Genomic DNA, 19,070 nt, shown 5'->3' with positions numbered 1-19,070 from the left:
AAAAGGTATGAAGCTCTATCTTAAAAAAATACAGCAGCCAGGCACAGTGGCTCATGCCTGTAATCCTAGCTGCTCAGGAGGCTGAGATCTGAGGTTCAAGGTTCAAAGCCAGCCCAGGCACTACAAAGCGGTGAGATTCTTATATCCAATTAATCACTAGAAAATGGGGCTGTGGCTCAAGGGAGGGTGGTAGCCTTGAGCTGAAGAGCTCAGGGACAGTGCCTAGGCCCAGAGTTCCAGCCCAGTGACCCATTAAAAAATATACAGCAAAAAAAGGGCTGGGTCCGTGACACAGTGGTAAAGTGTAAACCCCAATATTATTAAAACCATATCACTGCTCAAAATAAACCCAACATGTAATTAGAGCTTTTTCAAACTTCAGATCCAAACTCCAGCAATCCCACATGTCAGACAGCCATTTGTCCCTATATGTCAAGTAAAGAGACATAGTAAAGGGCGGAGAAAGGAGATTTCTTATGTCATAGACAGTGGCCTTAGATTAAATAGAGAGAATTATGGCCCGCAAAAGCAGCTTCTTTCTTCTCCTTCTTCTTCTTCGGCTTGAACTCAGAAGCCCTGAGCTTCTTTTGCTCAAGGCTCTTCTGGCTTTTTCTGTTTATGTGATACTGAGGAATCAAACTCAGGGCTTCATGCATGCTAGGTAAGCACTCTACCACGAAGACACATTCCCAGCCCCAAAGCAGCCTTTAAGTTGCCTCTTACAAACCTACCCAACATCATAATTAGCCTAGACCACTTGAACTGGCTCAGAACATTTACATTAGTCTGTTGGTCACAAAGCCCATTTTATCATAAATTATTGATTAAATTACTGATGAGATTAAATATCTCACTTAAATTATTGCATTCTGTACTGGAAATGAAAAGCATGATACTTGCATGAGTATGTTTTTATATACCACTGTAGAGTTAATATATCTATATATATATATCAATTCATTGCAAAGGGGAGAAGAGAAATAATATACATTCAACACATGTTTTTTGTTTGTTTGTTTGGTTGGTTGGTTTTTTTTTGCCAGTTCTGGGCTTGAGCTCAGGGCCTGAGCCCTATCCTTGGACTTTCTCAAGGCTAGAGCTCTACCACTTGAGCCTCTGAGCTGTCCTTGGCCTTTCTCAAGGCTAGAGCTCTACCACTTGAGCCTCAGCACCATTTCTGGCTTTTTCTATGTTTGTGGTACTGAGGAATCAAACCCGGGTCTTTGTGCATGCTAGGCAAGCAGTCTATCACTAGGCCAAACTCCCAGCCTACATGAACCATGTTTTGAGTTTTCTAGGCTAGCAATAGGCCGGGTAGTGAGTGTGTGTCACTAAGGATAAGTTATCCTGAGATGTAACAGCTGATGTTTCAGGGTCTGGTAGGTTAGGTATATGAAGTATATTTTCAATTACAACCCACAATCCACCATTAACTGGGCAGCACAGACCCGCCTCAAGAATGAGAGAACTAGCCAGGGACTGATGGCTCATGCCTGTAATCCTCGCTACCCAGGAGGCTGAGATGGGAGGATCACCAAGCAAAGCCAGCCTGTGGATGAGAATGAGACTCTTCCAATTATCCACCAGAAAACGGGAAAGTGGCCCTGTGACGCAAAGTGGTAGAGCACTAGTCTTGAGCTGAAGAGCTTAGGGATGGTACAGAGTTCAAGCCCCAAGACTGGCATAAAAAATAAATAAAATAATGAGGGAACTTGCTGGTTTATTTGGAGGGGCCCACAGGAAAAAGCACTAGTCTGATGACTAGGTGAATGGAGATATATATCTGGCGGGTGCCACTGGGAGTGGTCCGGAAAGGTCCATTGAGAACAGATCAGTAGAAGAAAAGTACAAAGGGAAGACAGGGTGAGACAAGATGTTCCAGCGAAGGGGAGGGAGTAGGCTGTGCTCAACTTGGGACACCAGAGAGCTCAGGCTCCAAAAAAGGGACAGCTCTCCAAGATCCAACAGGGCCTCAGGCTGTGGTTAAAGTGCTCATTGTTAATGTTCTTCTTGATGTTATTCCCAAACTGGGACATTTGTACAGTACAGTTTATTTCATCTCCATTATCTTATCTCAAACTTCGCTGGAGCCTTGGAGGCAGGTTGGGCTGTTCCTCCATTCATAGACAAGGAGCCTGAGGCTTGTCACATGTCCTGGGGAGGTAAGAGGGAGGCTGTGCTTGCCTGCACAGGGCTCCTTTATTCTCTGTAGCTGCCCCATGAGGGAGGGGTCACCTGAAAGGACACCTACTATACCTTCATACTTCTGGGTCAAAGAGTGCCTTTACTCTGCAAGGAGCTGAGGAAGTACCAAGGCCCAACATTTCTGCAGTAATCAAGCACAGGTTGCTCTCACAGGCAGGCCTGGACCACCACAGCCACCTGATAGTAGTTGTGTGACCTCAGACATGTTATTTATATGACTTTGAGATCTGGATCCCAGATGCCCTAGCCAGGTGACTTGGCTTGAGTTCTTCCTTTTCACTAGAAAAGGGTGCTAAAGAGTTCTGGGGTCTTATCCAGGGAAGGAGGGGTTGCAGGTGGTATTCTGCTCATCAGATATATGGTGGTACCATTTACACAACCAATGGGCCTGCCTGTCCACATGGCCCCTTCAGGCCCAGCAATGTTGCCAACTTTGTGTCACCATTAGAATGCTGGCAGCCTAGACCAATCAGCAGCCAGCCTTCCCATGGTCCTTGCTACTGCTAAGGAGAGAACAGGCTCTGTGATTATCCAGGACTCTTCCTCCTCTTTTCTTCTTTGCCTCTACCAAGGAGCTCTATTTTTGTCACTAAACACTATCTAGACCTACAAATAACCTTCTTTCCATTGTAACCCCCCTAATTTTCTCTCAGGATCCTTAGCTTTCTAGAAAACAAAAGGCAGAAAGCTTTGTGTACTTTTACCTTTCTGCTCTTAGACATTTTTCAAGTTCTCATAGATTAGGGCTGTCTTCTTAAGCAAGAGTGAAAAACAGGAACCAATCTACTATCCTGAAAACAGGACAACCTATTGAATTTCAGTATATTGGACCTAGTGGCTAAAGACAATTAAGGTCTTTGAACTATAGAATTAGGGTGAAGATATAAAGAGATAGAATTAAGAGATGTCTATTTAAAGGAAAGAAAATGTCAGGTGCTGGTGGCTCACATCTGTAATCTCAGATACAGATCTGAGAATTATGGCTGTCAGCTTGGTGGAAAAGTCAGTGAGACTCATATTGTCAATTAACTAGCCCAAAAGCAGAAGGGAGAGGTGTGGTTCAAGAGGTAGAGAGCCAAGCTTAAGTAGAAGAAAAGCTAAGCCAGAACATCAGGCCCTAAATTTAAGCCTCAGTACTAGTACAAAAAGAAGAAAGAAAGAAAATAAAGAGAAAGAAGAAAGGAAGGAAAGGAAAGAAGGAAAGGGAAAGGGAGGGAAGGAGAAGGAAACAAGAAAGAAAGGAAACAGGGGCTGGGAGTTTGGCCTAGTGGTAGAGTGCTTGCCTAGCATCTATGAACACCCGGGTTTGATTCCTCAGTACCACATACATAGAAAAAAGCCAGAACTGGTGCTGAGGCTCAAGGGGTAGAACTCTAGCCTTGAGAAAGTCCAACAACAGGGCTCAGGCCCTGAGCTCAAGCCCAAGACTGGCAAAAAAAAAGAAAAAAAGAAAGGAAACAAAAAATGTCTATTGCATTAAGAAAAAAAAAAAAGGAAGAAGAAGGGATTATGCTAACCAAGAGAGTAAGAACTGAAGGGGAAACTGAAATTATAAGCAAACTTATTCTTATTTTCTTAGAGGTAAACCTAAAACCCAAAAGAAAAAAGATATCATTGAACATGCATGAACTGGCTGTACTCTCAGCCAAAGGGGTTAATGGGGAGAGAAGGGACTAGAGCCTGAAGGAATAGAGCTAGAGAAAATGACCCTGCCTCAGACTAGCCACTAAGGGAGTGGGCAGCAGACCAAGACGTGGTGCCCAAGGAACATGCAGTGCTCAGAGTCAGACAGGCGGAAGTACCTTTGTTCTGGGTCAACAGTTCTTCTCCTTCTTCTTCTTCTTCTTCTTCTTCTTCTTCTTCTTCTTCTTCTTCTTCTTCTCCTTCTCCTTCTTCTTCTTCTTCTTCTCCTCCTTCTCCTCCTCCTCCTCCTCCTTCTTCTTCTTCTCAAGACTGCAGCCAGAAGTTGAAAATTTCAAGAACCCAGGTCAGTTCTTCAAAGGGAGAGGCGCAGTCAGGTGATTTGAAGGCCAACACAGGAAGAGGAAGGAAATACTGAATGAAAAAGAAAGAAGGAAAGAAAGGAAGGAAGGAAAGAAAGAAGGAGTCTGGGGCTGGGAGTTTGGCCTAGTGGTAGAGCGCTTGACTAGTATGCAGAAAGACCTGGGGTTCGATTCCATAGAAGTGATGCTATGCTCAAGTGGCAGAGTGACAGCTTTGAGAAAAAGCCCAAGGATAGTGCTCAGGCCCTGAGTTCAAGCCCCAGGACTGGCAAAAAAAAAAAAAAAAGGAGTCTGAAGGCAGACACTTAACCCTAACACCTGGCTAAGTGTAATCCTGAGCCCTTTTGTGTTTGGAAGAGAAAGAATGTAAGGATATTGAAATGAATGTGGTTCTAGCACCCCTGCACCTAACCTAAGTCCCAGGATGGCCATGTTCCTCAGAGAAAATGCTACAAGAATTGCAAGTAGCCAATATTGTCTTTCTATCTGCTTTAAATCACCTCTAGATTTTGTTGTTGTTGTTCCAGTCCTGGGTCTTAAACTCAGGACGCTGGATGTTAACCCTAATCCTTCTTCTTTTTTTTTTTTTGCCAGTCCTGGGCTTGAGCTCAGGGCCTGAGCACTGTCCTTGGACTTTCTCAAGAATAGAGCTCTACCATTTGAGCCTCAGCACCACTCCAACTTTTTTCTATGTATGTGGTACTGAGGAATCGAACCCGGGTCTTTGTGCATGCTAGGCAAGCGCTCTACCACTAGGCCAAACTCCCGGTCCCACCCTAATCCTTCTTGCTCACAGTTATCATTCTACCACTTGAAGCACAGCTGTGCTTTTGATGTTTTGGTAGTTAATTGGAGATGAGGGTCTCCTAGACTCCCTTGGTCAGGCTGACTTTGAACTGTGATCCTCAGATCTCAGCCTTCTGAGTATCTAGGATTATAGGTGTGATCCACCAGCCTAAGAATTAGGAAAAAATGTTGAACTCAGGATCAAGAAACCTGAACTTGCGTTTTAATGGGAAACTTGCTATTTATAAGGAAGTCATGTTCCAAGCATAATTAGTTCTCAAATGTTTAGAGAACCTACAGTTAGGAACAATGTCTAGCACCCATGTTTGAGTCTTCGTGTTTTTCTTTTTCTTTTCTTTTTTTTTTTTTTGCCAGTCCTGGGCCTTGAACTCAGGGCCTGGGCACTGTCCTTGGGCTTTCTCAAGGCTAGAGCTCTACTACTTGAGCCACAGCACCATTTCTGGCTCCCTCCCCCCCACATGTATGTGGTATCGAGGAATCAAACCCAGGACTTCGTGCAAGCTAGGCAAGCACTCTACTACTAGGCTAAACTCCTGGCCCCAAGTCTTGCGTTTTTCTTTGCAAAATAAAAGAGTTGAAGTAGACAGTCTCTAAAATTCTTACCAAGCATGCACAAGGCCTTGGATTTCAACCTCCAGGAGCATAAACCCCAAACCGAAATACAAATAAAACAAAAATCGATGCCACACTTATTGAAATAAAATATTTGCTACTGACAGTGTCTCCAGAAAATCTAGTGTGTATGATAAATTCACTGTGCATAGACTCTTCCCTCCATACACTTTGCCTCAGACATGCCACATAGAATGACCAATCTTCAAAGCCAGCTAAGTGTTTACCCTTATTTAAAAAAAATTCATTAGGGGGCCGGGAGTTTGGCCTAGTGGTTAAAGTGCTTGCCTAGCATGCATGAAGACCCGGGTTCAATTCCTCGGTACCACATACATAGAAAAAAGCCAGAAGTGGTGCTGAGGCTCAAGTGGTAGAGCTCTAGCCTTGAGAAAATCCAAGGACAGTGCTCAGGCCCTGAGCTCAAGCCCAGGACTGGCAAAAAAAAAAAAAAAAAAATTCATTAGGGCCGGGAGTGGTTAAAGTGCTTGCCTAGCATGCACGAAGACCCGGGTTCAATTCCTCGGTACCACATACATAGAAAAAAAGCTGGAAGTGGTGCTGAGGCTCAAGTGGCAGAGCTCTAGCCTTGAGAAAGTCCAAGGACAGTGCTCAGGCCCTGAGCTCAAGCCCAGGACTGGCAAAAAAAAAAAAATTCATTAGATTTTTAAACGTTCTGAATATTGTCCTAAACACATTCCTTACTCTTATTTAAACAAAGACCAGCCAGTTTTTGTTAACTGCTTGGACACATAACACAATTTTATCTTAGGAGTAAGCATTTGTTCCTCCATAGTGCTTTGTAATTGAAAATATTTAATATTTGAATGGTTTTTCAGGAGCTAGCTATCAGATAGAGTTTTCTAGTGAGCCGTGGCAAAGGGAGTTAAAGGTCTAGGGAACTAGCGACATTTAAATGTTTTCTTTTCTTTTTTGGCTAGTCCTGAAGCCTGAACTCTTTTTGCTCTAGGGTAGCACTCTACCACTTGGACCTACAGTGGTACCAAGGAATTGAACCCAGGGCTTCATGCATCACCTCTAGGCCACACTCCAGGTCCCTGAGCTTCTTTTACTCAAGACAATCACTCTAACACTTGAGAGGCACAGCTCCACTTCTGACATTTTTGGTAATTTAATGGAGATAAAGAGTCTCATACACTTCTGTGCTCAGGCTGTCTTTGAATCACAATTGTTAGATCTCAGGTAAGATCTAAGGCATAAATTATAGGCATAAACCACTGGTGCCTAACTAGAGTTTTCATAATCCATTTTCCAGTTTCCTGTTTTCTCTGGAGGTCTTGGATGGTTGAGGCTGAAAGTAACTTAATTCCTTGTGGACCAGCCAAAAACCAACAGCTATCTAGAGGTTCCATCTGAGTCATTTGATTAGCATAAATCCTGATGTGATTGTACTGGGCTAATTTAAGTTACAAAACACACATATCTATCAGGAAACTGCTTGGGTTTTTGGTGCTTTGTTCATAGAACCTGGAACAGACATTTTTTGGAGGGGTTTGGAAAGGGTCTCTCTATGTAACTCAGGTTGGCCTCAAATTCACTTCTCCATTTTCCTGCCTCAGCCTCCCGAGTGCTGGAGTTATAGGTGTGTATCTTTATGCCTGGTTCTGAATATATACATAATAATTATGATTATTATTTGGTCAGTGAACTCTGGGCCTGAGTGTTGTCCCTGAGCTCTTCAGCTCAAGGCTACCACCTGGATCCACAGCCCTACCTCCCATTTTCTAGTGGCTAATTGAAGATAAACATCTCACTGTCTTTAGTGGTCAGGCTGGCTTTGAACCTCAATCTTCAGAGCCCAGCCTTCTGAGTAGCTTGAACCACAGTGACCAGCTTATATTATTATTAACATAGGGGACAAGAAGGCAAAAATGCTGAGGTTGGGGCTGGGAGTTTGGCCTAGTGGTGGAGTGCTTGCCTAGCTCACACGAAGACCCAGGTTTGATTCCTCAGTACCACATACATAGAAAAGCTGGAAGTATGCGGGGCACACACCTATAATCCTAGCTACTCAGGAGGCTGAGATCTGAGAATTGAGGTTCAAAGCCAACCTCAGCACTAAAGAACCCAAGACTCTTTATCTCCAATTAACCACTAGAAAACGGAAGAGGAAGTCGGGCTGTGGCTCAAGGGGTAGGGTGGTAGCCTTGAGCTGAAGAGCTTAGGGACAGCGCCCAGGCTGAATTCAATCCCCATGACCTACCCCCCCCCCAAAAAAATTAGGACTGTATGATGTGGAGTGGAGGAAAGATTATGGGGAAAAATGTTTCAAGAGAGACTGTTCCCAGTGGTCAATTTAGGTAAGACTAGAACTGAGAGTTGGCTTTGGAAACCAGATAATCAGAAGTCTTAATAAATGATCTTGGTGACAAAAGTTAAAGCTGACAAGTACCACAGAAAGATGGGATATCTTTTTGAGATTTATGCAGTGAAGAAAGCAGAGAAACTAGGTAGATTCTAGAGGTGGTTTTGGAGTCCAAGTAGGTTTATTTTTTGGTGGGGACCTGTTGAATTCACTAACTGATGCTTTTGCTCATTAGTTAGCTCCAACTCAAGGGAATTTCACTTTTGATCAGTGGGATTTCCATCTTATTTATATGCTGATGTGAATGACTCAGTAGAGGGGAGGTGGGACCCCTAAGGATGTTGGAGGAGAGGTAATTGTGGGAGTCTAAGTCTTGAGGAATGTGGGAGTGAAAGGAATCTAGGTGGAGGGTAGAGGACCTAGCCTTCTTAAGACATTTCACAATAATCTGTTACAGTGCAGATAAGGGTACTTTTGATGGTGAGAAGATATGAAAGTTCATGTCAAGTGTCTTTTTTTTTTTTTAAATGAAGTGTGGGTCAGCAAACCAGGGGGATAAAGCCAGAAGTGTAGGAGGCTTTCAGTGGAATAGAAATGGATGAAATTATCTTTCATCGTGTCTACTTAAATATCAATGAAGTGAAGAAAGATCTTCCAGGATAAAATACATCTCACGGGACTCTGCTCCTGTGGACTCTTCACCTCCCTGTTTGTGTCTGTGCAGGTCCTGGGGCTTGAATTCAGGGCCTTAAGGTTTCTCTGCTCAAGGCTAGCACTCTACCACCTGAACCACAGCTCCACTTCCACCCTTTTGGTGGTTCATTGGAGCTAAGCTGCTCACTTTCCTGAATTATGATCCTCAGATCTCAGCCTTCTGGGGAGGTAGGATCACAGGTGTGAGCCATGGGCACTGGGCTTCATCACCATTTGTAATTGTAGTTAGTAATTCACATACGTGGAGATTCCCCCACCCTCCACCCCAGAGACCCACCAGATGGTCTAATCTCCTGATGCACAGCAAGTTAGTCATGAACTATTTGTTGAATCTGAACTATGGGTACTTGGTCATCTCCTCGGTAGTGTTTTAACAGACGATGGGGATTTTTTTTTTTCTCCACCTAGTGCAGAGAACTGCAGGTGTGTCAAGGGTCGTTAAGCTCCAGGGAATTCTTGCCCTTGGTGGCCCCCCTCCCCATTGTTCCCTAAGCCTCGCTTTGCTTCTGTAAACACGCTTTTACTTTTACGCTTTTGCTAGGTTTAGTTCCTCATACCAATCCTGTGGAGTTGGCTTTTGTAAGCTTTGTATTAATAGCATGCAAGGCTGCAAGGGCTTTTTTTTTGGGGGGGGGGGAGGACATGAGTCCGCTCCCAGCCGCTGGCTGCGGAAGGCAGACGCCCCACTCAACCCGGCAGAGAGTGTGGCACTTGCTTCTCGGTACATCGTGGATCCCTCAATCTGGTCCTGGGCCAGCCCTGAGGAGTTCTCCACCGAGATTCCATGCGGAATCTACACCACGGGGCTGCGATCTCTCCGAGGTCTTCTTCCTCACCTGACCGTGGGATCCAAGCCAACAAATCCAGAAAAGAAATGGAGTCGGTCGCTCTTGGCTCATCCGAGGCCGCTCTGGGTACAGGTGCTGGCGGCCCGGGAGTTTTGTTTCTGCTGAGCCCTGGGCCTGGGGCTGGGGGGGCGGGGAGGACTCCGGCCTGCAGGGGAGTGGGGGCCGCCGCACACCTCGACTCCAGAGAGAGAAGAGGGAGGAGGCCGGCTAAGAGTAACCGCCAGGCCCTACCGCTTGGCGCCACTATTTAAATGGTACGTGCGGGCCTCGGCGCCGTGCGTGCCCGGGGCGGGGCCTCGAGCGCCTGGAGGGGCGGGGCCGGGGCCGGGGCGGGGCCAGGGGCGGGGCCAGGCCGGGTCGGGCTGGGCCGGGCCGGGGCGGCGGGAGGGGAGGGCCCGGCGCAGCCCCCGGCGAGGCTCACTGCGCTTGCGCTGACAGACGCAAGATGGCGGACAGTGCGGAACTAAAGGTAAAGCGCAGCTCGAATTCACTTCTAATATTCGGCCGCGGAGACGGCGCCGCTGGAGCCGGGGGGGCTGGGTCCGGCACCGGGGGCCGCTCCGGCCTGACTCCACCCGGGCCTGACGCGGTAGGGACTGGTGGGGGGTGCGCCTCGGCCTCTCGGAGGGGGCTCGGCCGCGGCGGGCCGCGGGCCCCGGGCGCCTCGGGGGCGCTGACGGGTCGTCCCCGGCGTGTTATTGTTGTGGACGCGGCCGGCGGCGCGGCGGGGAGGGGGCGCGGGTGCGGGCGGGGGCCGCGGCGGCCGCCGGGGGTGGGGGGAAGGCGCGCGCCCGGGCTCGCGGCGGCCCCCCGCCCCCCATGGGGAGCCGGCGGGGGGCGGGGTGCTCGCGGGGCGCCGGGAGCCCCGCCGCCGCTTCCTCTTCCTCCCCAGCGCCCGGGGCTCCTGTCAGCGCCCGACGCGGACCCGGGAACTCGCCCCGCCGCCCGCCGCCCACCGCCCGCCCGGCCCTCGCCTGACAGCCGGGGCCCCGGCGCCGGCGCCGGCTGGCGGGAGCGCGGTCCTCGGGCGGCGGGGCCGGGGCGGGAGAAGCGCCGGCAAAGTTTAGCGAGCCCGGAGCCGGCGGCGGCCCGCGGGGTCCCGGCGGGGTCTGCCCGGTGGGGTCCGCCCGGCGGGGCGCTCCCCTCCCGGGCCCCGACCGCGGCGGGCAAGGGGCGGCCGGGTCGGAGCGGTGGTGGGCGGTGGGTGCCGGGCTGGACGCGTGCGGAGGGCGAGGACGGCCCCCGGGGGTCCGCCGCACACGCCGAGGAGCCCTGGCGGGGGGGGGGGTCTCCGCGCACACCCATGATGGCGATGCTGTGACTGGCAGAGGTGAACGGTCCGTGTTTATGTCCCCGCGCTGCCTTTTGTTGTGGGGACGTCTTGCTGGCCATGTTGATCAAGAACTCCCTGCTCCCCGCGCCCCACTCCAACCCCCCCCGCCCCGATAAATAGAACGCCCCTCGGTGCCTCCCAACTGTACCGATTACTCCCGCCTCGCGGAATCGGATGGAAGGCGCCCCCTCCCGCCCTCCTCGGGCCCCCCCTCTCCCCTCCCCGCCCGCTCCCGCCCCGTCCTTACCTGTGCGGACCCACGGCCACCCAGCAGCCGGGGGTGGGGTGGGGAGGGGTGAGGACGCTGTGCATCGGATGTGACCAACGCGGCCCCGCTCGAATAATTTCGGTTTTTTTTTGTAAGCGAACAGTTCCCGACTCACGCATGTTATTTTCGAGGCTCTGGAGGCGATGTTTCCCTTCTCTGCGGCGGCTTCCCCAGCGTGAGAACCGCACAGCTGATCGTACCCCAGCCGGGAGAACTGACAGCTCTTGTCAGGAGTGGAGATCCGGACAGACATCCCGGATCTTTGGGGGGAAGGCTTAGGATTATTTTTGTTTGTTTGTTTTGATTAATATATATATATTTTTTAAAAAATTGCTTCCCCACTATAATCAAGCAAGTTGTAGGATTAGCAGACATGAGGCTTGTTTTTGGAAATTTCACTCCCCACCCCCTCTCTTGTGGAAAAGCCTCACTGAAAAACCATTTCCCTGATAACTTTGCAATCTTAATATCCCAAGATTTCTGTATTAAGGTATTGCCTTTAAAGTATCATTCTTGTTTTGAGTTCCTTCAGATTTGTTCAAGACAGAGAAGACTTAGAATGGATACTTCCTTTTATGCCAGTTTCAAACTATTGACTGAAAGGAAAAAAACCTCAGAAATAGAAATATTCGGAGACTACTAACTATGGAAATTCAAAAAATACACAACTTAATATAGTGTGCTTTGTATAGTTTTTCTTTTCTTAATATAGTTGCTGAGCCTGATTTTTGTTTTCTAATATTTACTTTGTTACAAATCGCATTTGAATGATAACTAATCAGTTCTATTATATATATTCCATAGAGTAAAGCTGAAAAGCTTGTAGGGGCTTTAACAATATACTCTTAAAGCTGGTCCAAAAGAAACTACTGTGAAAAGCACACGCTGGGAGATTTTCTTCTTTGTTCTTTCTCATTTTAAGAAAGTGCCTTTGGGATAGATGGGACCCCTGGTGTGAGTCTTGTTAGGTAAAGTTTCTCTTTACAAAAATGAGCCAGTATAAGACAAATACTAAACGGTTGGGGAAATGTTATTTTTGTAAAATTGGTCTCCCTTTTTGCTTTCTCCCAAAGCTTGAGTCTTTCCAGAGGAGTTGTTTTCTTTTGTGTTCCTGTTGTATACTTTTCAAAACTGTATTAACTGCTTTCACATGCTGGTATGTCATTGTGTGTGCCTGAGACTGAGGAACTAGTGGTGAACTTTGAGGGTCTTAGCTGGCTGGTGATGGCTGTGTTAACAGTTTTGTTAATACTTCGCTGTGGGGTAGATAAATGGAGAGAAGAGGAGGGAAATACAAACAAGAATCCAAGGTATACTCTATAAAATTAAGAGGAGTGAGGGAAAGAGAGATGGGTAGGGGAGAGAGTGGGTGAGGATGTTGAAGGGGTGATGTTAAGATAAATTGTATTCATAAACTGCTAATGGCAACTCCTTTGTACAACTATTTAAAGACAATGAGGGAAAAACTACTTCACTGTGGTTAGATTTCCTTTTCTTTTGTGGGGGGGATAGATAGAGGTGATCTTAGGAATGGAATGTCTGCCATAGTTATTCAAGAATGTGCATATATAATTCTTCATTTGGAAGATAGTCCTTTTGGAAATATGTTCTCAGATACTTTGTGAGTTTTGAAGGCAAGCAGCACTCAGCTTAATAAAGTAGGAAAAAAATCAAAGTAAAAATTAAGAGAATCCCAGATTTCTTAAAGTTTTAAATGGAAATACAGTACTTTCAACTAGGAGGCATTGAGTAAATGCAGTGACTTTTTCATTATCCTGGGTCACATCCACATGATTTAGCTGAGGATTGTATTCAGTCATTTTCCTCATGGTCTTTTTAGTAACTCCTTTTAAATCTGTAACAATCCTGTAAAGATTAGATAGGAAAAACAGATCTATGTTCTCTATTTGAAAAGTGCAAGCTGTAGTACTTAAGAAATTGCCAACAAAAAATTAAATTGTGAGTCATACATGTCAAAATGAGTTCCCTATGCACATTTGTATATGAAAAGTTGTAATATTTCATTAGGGAAATACAAAGTGACATTTGTGAGACTGTGGAGGGGAACATTTTTATTATTTTTAGGAACTTGAAAGCAGAAAGGTGTGATGTCCAGATGATTTTTGTAGTTAAGAATCTGGCAAGTTAATATAGTTAATCTGACAAGTTTGATGTAGCTCCTCTTAGTAGTGTACCTTTCTACCTATCCTCCCCTTTCTTTTTCTCTCCCCACTTCCCTCTTCTCTTTCATGGCCTCCCTCCCCAATTTTTAAGACAGTCTCACTATCCCAGGCTAGCAGAGAACTAGCAATCATCCCATACCAGCCTTAATCAGAGGAGTTTAAGGGATATACATCTGGTTTCCAAAGTGTGTGTGTGTGTGTGTTAAAACCATCAAGTTATATTGCTGTTTTAAACTCAGAAGTAACTGTGGGAAGTTCATTAGTATTTTGGTGGTGCAAATAATGGAATTCAATTGGAGGAGAAGACCTACTTTAGAATAATCTTGTCAGATAATTCAGCTTTTTTTTTTTCTTTTTTTCATGAAATAATCACTTAATTTTTTTTTTCTTTTTCTTTTTTTTCCCCCAATCCTAGGGCTTGAATTCAAGGCCTGGGCATTATCTTTGGGAGTGTGTGTGTGCGCGCGCGCGCGCGCGCGCGTGGGTCATGGAGCTTAAACTTGGCCTGAGCCCTGTCCCTGAACTCTTCAGCTCAAGGCTACCATCCTACCCTTGAGCCAAGCCCCACTTCCCGTTTTCTAGAGGTTAATTGGAGACAAGAGTCTCAGGTCCTTTTGTGCTTGGGCTGGCTTTGAACCTTGATCCTCAGATCTCAGCCTCCTGAGTAGATAGGATTACAGTGGTGAGCACAGCCCTGGATTTTTTTTTTTTTTAAACCAGTCCTGGGGCTTGTACTCAGGGCCTGAACATTGTCCTTGGGCTTTCTCAAGGCTAGAGCTCTACCACTTGAGCCACAGCACTACTTCTGGCTTTTTTCTACGTATATGGTACTGAGGATTAGAGCCCAGGTCTTTGTGCTTGCTAGGCAAGCACTCTACCACCACCAGGTCACACTCCTGGCCTCGTGGTTTTTGTTTGTTTTTCCCAGTCCTGGGGCTTGAACTCAGGGCCTGAGCACTGTTCTTGGACTTTCTCAATGCTAGAGCTCTACCACATAAGCCACAGCACCACTAAGAGCTTTTTATGTGTATGTGATACCGAGGAATCAAACCCCGGGTCTTTTTACATGCTAGGCAAGCACTGTACCACTAGGCCAAAATCCCAGCCAGCCAGTCTCTGAGCTTCTTTTGCTCAAGGCTAGCACTCGGATCACTTGCGTCATAACATCACTTCCAACATTTTCTGTTTATTTGGTACTGAAGAATCAAACATGGGGCTTCACACATGCTAGGCAGGCACCCTACCACTAAGCCACATCCTAGCCCAATCACTTAATTTTACTTTGGTATAATTTTGTGCTTTTATTTCAGATGGAGACAGCTAAATCTGAAAATTCATTAATGGATTTGATTTTAATCTCCATAATTTGCTTTTGTGAAGTGCTACATTTAGATGATTTTTTATTCTACATCACTATTGCTTTGAACATCATTTAGGAACATTATATAAAAAAATTAGTTTTTAGCCATGCATGGGTGGCTCACACCTGTAATCCTAGATCATGGTTCAAAGACAGCCATTCAGACTCATATCTCCAATTAACCACCAGAAAGCCACAAGTGCTGCTGTGGCTCAAGTAGTAGAGTGCTAGTCTTGAGCACAGAGAAGCTCTGTGGCTGTTGCCTAGGCTCTCAGTTCAAGCCCCAGAACCAGCAAAAAAAATTGAAAATTTAAAGATTAAGGGGCTGGAAACATAGCCTAGTGGTAGAGTGGAGTGCTCACTTAGCATGCACAAAGTTTTCTGGTGGTTAATTGGAGATAAGAGTCACGGACTTCAGCCCCAAGCTGTTTTTAATCATGATCCTCAGATTTCAGCCTCCTGATTTCAGCCTCCTGCGTAGCAAGGATTACTGGTGTGAGCCACCTGCGCCCAGCTGAAACTATTATATTTAAATAGTTGTACAAAGGGTTTTCAATTCAACATGTGAGTTTATGAGTACAATGCATCTTGATCAATACTATTCATCATTCTCCCCATCTCTTCCAACCACACCCATCCCTCCATTTTCCTTCACTGTAGGCCTACTTAAAGGTACATGACTGTCCTAGAGTCTAGAGTTATAAAGCTAGGATGCCTAATTCACAAACAATTCTAGTTATATAGTCAGTAATACTTTTCCTTTGCTGTATGCCAGGGTATTTTGGGGTATTCTTTGTTTTCTGTAAACTTTCTGGAAAAAAGTTTGGGATTTCTTAGTTTAAATTATACTTTAAAATTATATTTTGTAAATACCATTTTTAAAATTTCTTATTTTTTTCCAGTCCTAGAGCTTAACTGAGGGCCTGAGCACTGTCCTTGGGCTTTCTTAAGGCTAGCACTCTACTACCACTTGAGACATGGCACCACTTCCTGCTTTTTCTGTGTTTGTCATACCAAGGACTGGAACCCAGGGTTTTGTGCATAATAGTCAAGCACTCTACCACTAAGGCAAACTCTTAGCCACCATTTTTTTTTTTTTTGTCATGGGGCTTGAACTCTTGGTCTGGGCACTGTCCCTGAGCTCTTTTGCTCTATGATTGCACTCTATCACTTTGAGTCAGAGTACCACTTCCAGTTTTTGAATGGTTAATTGGCGATAGAGTCTCAAGGGGACCTTTCTGCATGGGCTGGCTTCCAACTGTGATCCTCAGATCTCAGCCTCCCGAGTAGTTAGGATTATAGCTGGGCTAGGCTTTCTTTATGTGACTATACAGTTATCACAAAGAGACCACTTTCAGTTTTTATTTGCAATCTGTTATTTTAATAGCTGTCTTTCTAAATTAGCAAATATAGATTTAGGTTGCATGTATTTTAGTCAGCAAGTCCTTATCATTACAGTTAAGTTCTTTTTTTTTTTTTTTCTGTGGGTCATGGGGCTTGACCCTGGGCACTGTCGCTGAGCTCTTCAGCTCAAGGCTACCACCCTACCCTTGAGCTTTGAACCTTGATCCTAAGATCTCAGCGTCCTGAGATCTCAGCTAGGATTACAGGCATGAGCTATCACACCTGTGCTGGCTCTTAAGTTCTTTTTTATTGTTCTTTTCTTTTTTGGTGGAGAGTTGGGTATTTAGTCCAGGGCCTTGATACAAAGTAAACCTATTTTCAGATGTTTTAAATATATTAGTATCAAGCATAGTTTATTATCTATATAAACACCTTAAATTATTATAAAATATACAGTAGACCTTTCATCTACTTTGGTGAGAAATGCAAGGGTTTTCTAATTCAAGTTTATAACTGAAGTAAATTAGTAATTCTTGCTTTATTGTTTTGCATTCATAGTTTCTGGTTTTTACTGTGTGTCAGATTGCCAAATCAAGCCAAGTGCTGGTGGAGTGGCTCGCACCTGTAATCCTAGCTACTCAGGAAGCTGAGATCAGAGGATCACAATTCAAAGCCAGCCCAGGCATGAAGTCCATGCCCATGAGACTCTTATCTCCAATTAACCACCAGAAAACTGGAAGTGGTGCAAAAGCTAAAGTGGCAGAGTGCTACTGTTGAGCTGAAGAGCTCAGGGATAGGGAACAGGCACAGTTCAAGCCCCATAACCCACTAAAACAAACCAAAAACAAAACCCACAGGATAAAATATGAAATAGGTTGTGAATTATACATTTTAAATATGTATGATTTTTTTAAAGTGGGTCATGGGACTTGAACTCAGGCTTGGGCTCTGTCCATGAGCTCTTCAGCTCAAGACTACCGCCTTATCCTTGAGCCAAGCCCTGCCTCCCATTTTTTTAGAGATTACTTGGAAATAAAGAGTCTCGGGTTCTTTTGTGATAAGGATTACAGGCATGAGCCACCAAGCCAACCTTTCAAATATGTATGATTTTGAAAATTGCATTGCGATAATCAAATACTATAAGGTTTGTGCCTTATTTAAAATCTATGTGTTTGTATCTCTCTGTCATGGGGCTTGGACTCTGGGCTTGGGCCCTATCCCTAAGCTCTTCAGCTCAAGGCTACAGCCCTACTTATGGAGCCACAGCACCACTTTCAGTTTTCCAGTGGTTAATTGGAGGCCTGGATTGGCTCTGAACCGAAATCCTCAGATCTCAGCCTCCTGAGTAGAGAGGATTACAGGGGTGAGCCACGTGCCTGGCTCCAGCTCTTATATAGATTCCTGTCAGGTTATTTTTTTTGGGGGGGGGGGGGTGGTCATTCTTGGAGATTCAACTCAGGCCTCAGCACTCTCCCTGAGGTTACTTTTGGCTCAAGGGTAGCACTCTTCCACTTGAGCCATAGCATGCACCACTTCTTCCCTTTTCTGTTTAAGTAGTACTGTGGAATCGAACCTATAGCTTCATGTATATTAGGCAAACACTTTACCCACTAAGCCACATTCCCAGATCCACTTGCAGTTTGTTGTTGCTTGTTTTACTTCACTGGGGTTTGCATTCAGGGCTTTCTGCCTGCTAGGGAGGCACTCAAATTACTGCATGAGCCATACTTCAGCCTTTGGATAGAGCTTTTCTATAGATATTAGCACCAATATGAGTGTTAGGAGGGAAAGCATCTGTAGGGTTCTATAGAATCTAATCTGTAGAACCTTTGAGAAAGAGACTGACTCACTGACCAACTGACCAAGCAAACTGTCCTTCCTCCCATCTTTCCCTCCCATTTTCCCCTTGTCTTTCCATTTGTCCCTTTAATAACTAGATAGAATGAGTTCTTTAAAATTATGGCAGTGTAGATATCCTTCACTGTCTAAATCTGTTTGGGTTATGAATTTAGGTACTCCATAGTAATTCAGTAGTCCAGAATACTAAAAAAAATCTATATAGGATTGCTACTGGAGGATTGGGATTGCAGCTAAATAGAACCTGTGGCTAGCATTCCTTGAGTTTCATCACTACAAAACAGATTGCTAGTAGAGAACCATTTCAAACTTGAGAAAGGTGATTGAGGTTAATTGTGTACATGACATTTTAACTGAGTCCAGTAACATGGCCATGCTGACTTGTCATTTGATAATGGAAGTTCACATGTTTTAGATGTTTGTTATCATTAACTCCACAGTATCCATATAACTTAACATACAGTTTAAACAGACATATATTCAAAAGTGAAAAAGGATTATTATTATTTTTTTTTTGCTTGTCATTGGCCTTGAACTTTGATCCTGGGCATTGTCCTTGGGCTTTCTCAAAACTATCTCTTTACTACTTGAGCCACAGCACCACTTCCAGCTTTTTTAGTACATGTGATACTAAGGAATAGAACCCAGGACTCAGTGCAAGCTAGGTAAGCACTCTACCACTAGGCCACGCTCCTGGCCCCCCGGGAAAGGATATCTTAAATGAAATAGGTGCAGAGTAGAACTTCTGGAAAATTGAAGTCTGCATAGTTTTTTTGATTTTTTTTTTTGTGGTGATATTGAGGTTTGAACTCAGGTCTTTATTCTTATAAGACAGGCCCTTGATCACTTGAGCCATGTTCCTTTGCCTCCTCTTGTTAAAACAGAGAATCCAAGTTGACCTTGAACCTAAAATCCTCTTTCCTCACCATCTTAGTGATGGTCTTATAGGCATGAGTCAACATACCTGATAGTTCTTTTATGAAGTAGAAAGAAGTAAGAATAGTAAACATTGATGATAATAGAAGTTTTATAACCAAGTGAATTCAATGTTATATTGATGAAACATTTGTCTATATATTAATATATATTAATATGATTTGAGAAAAGAAGGCCTGATTAGGAACTATGTAGAATGTTGAATTTTTAAGAACTTGTTTGCTCTGGATACTTACTACCCCTATGAATCTAGTTAGAAGAATGGTGAGTTATCGTA

At 45.1% G+C, this 19,070-nt stretch overlaps 1 protein-coding gene and 1 long non-coding RNA gene across 7 annotated transcripts in view; one reads left to right on the top strand and one right to left on the bottom strand.

The window, feature by feature from the left end:
- Positions 1–4,122, bottom strand: part of LOC150044167 (uncharacterized) — a 58,904-nt gene extending 54,782 nt beyond the window's left edge. For all 4 annotated transcript variants that reach the window (XR_016533217.1, XR_016533218.1, XR_016533219.1 and 1 more), the window contains exon 1: positions 4,008–4,122. This is a non-coding gene — a long non-coding RNA (uncharacterized LOC150044167). The remainder of the gene's footprint in view (positions 1–4,007) is intronic.
- A 5,755-nt stretch (positions 4,123–9,877) lies between these two features.
- Positions 9,878–19,070, top strand: part of Pias1 (protein inhibitor of activated STAT 1) — a 71,724-nt gene continuing 62,531 nt past the window's right edge. For 2 of the 3 annotated variants that reach the window (XM_090321781.1, XM_090321783.1), the window contains exon 1: positions 9,878–9,981. In XM_090321781.1, coding sequence (XP_090177907.1) covers positions 9,958–9,981 — 24 coding nt within the window. In that variant the 5' untranslated portion in view covers positions 9,878–9,957. Of the gene's footprint in view, positions 9,982–10,027; positions 10,102–19,070 lie in introns of those variants that run through there. The other variant, XM_090321782.1, reaches the window with a different exon arrangement.

This window comes from Megascapheus bottae, chromosome 30 (genome assembly GCF_031878675.1).
Source record: "Megascapheus bottae isolate mThoBot1 chromosome 30, mThoBot2.hap1, whole genome shotgun sequence".
In the NCBI taxonomy this organism is placed as follows: domain Eukaryota; kingdom Metazoa; phylum Chordata; class Mammalia; order Rodentia; family Geomyidae; genus Megascapheus; species Megascapheus bottae.
Note: the sequence above shows the minus strand (reverse complement) of the source record. Positions and strands in the feature narration are given on the sequence as shown.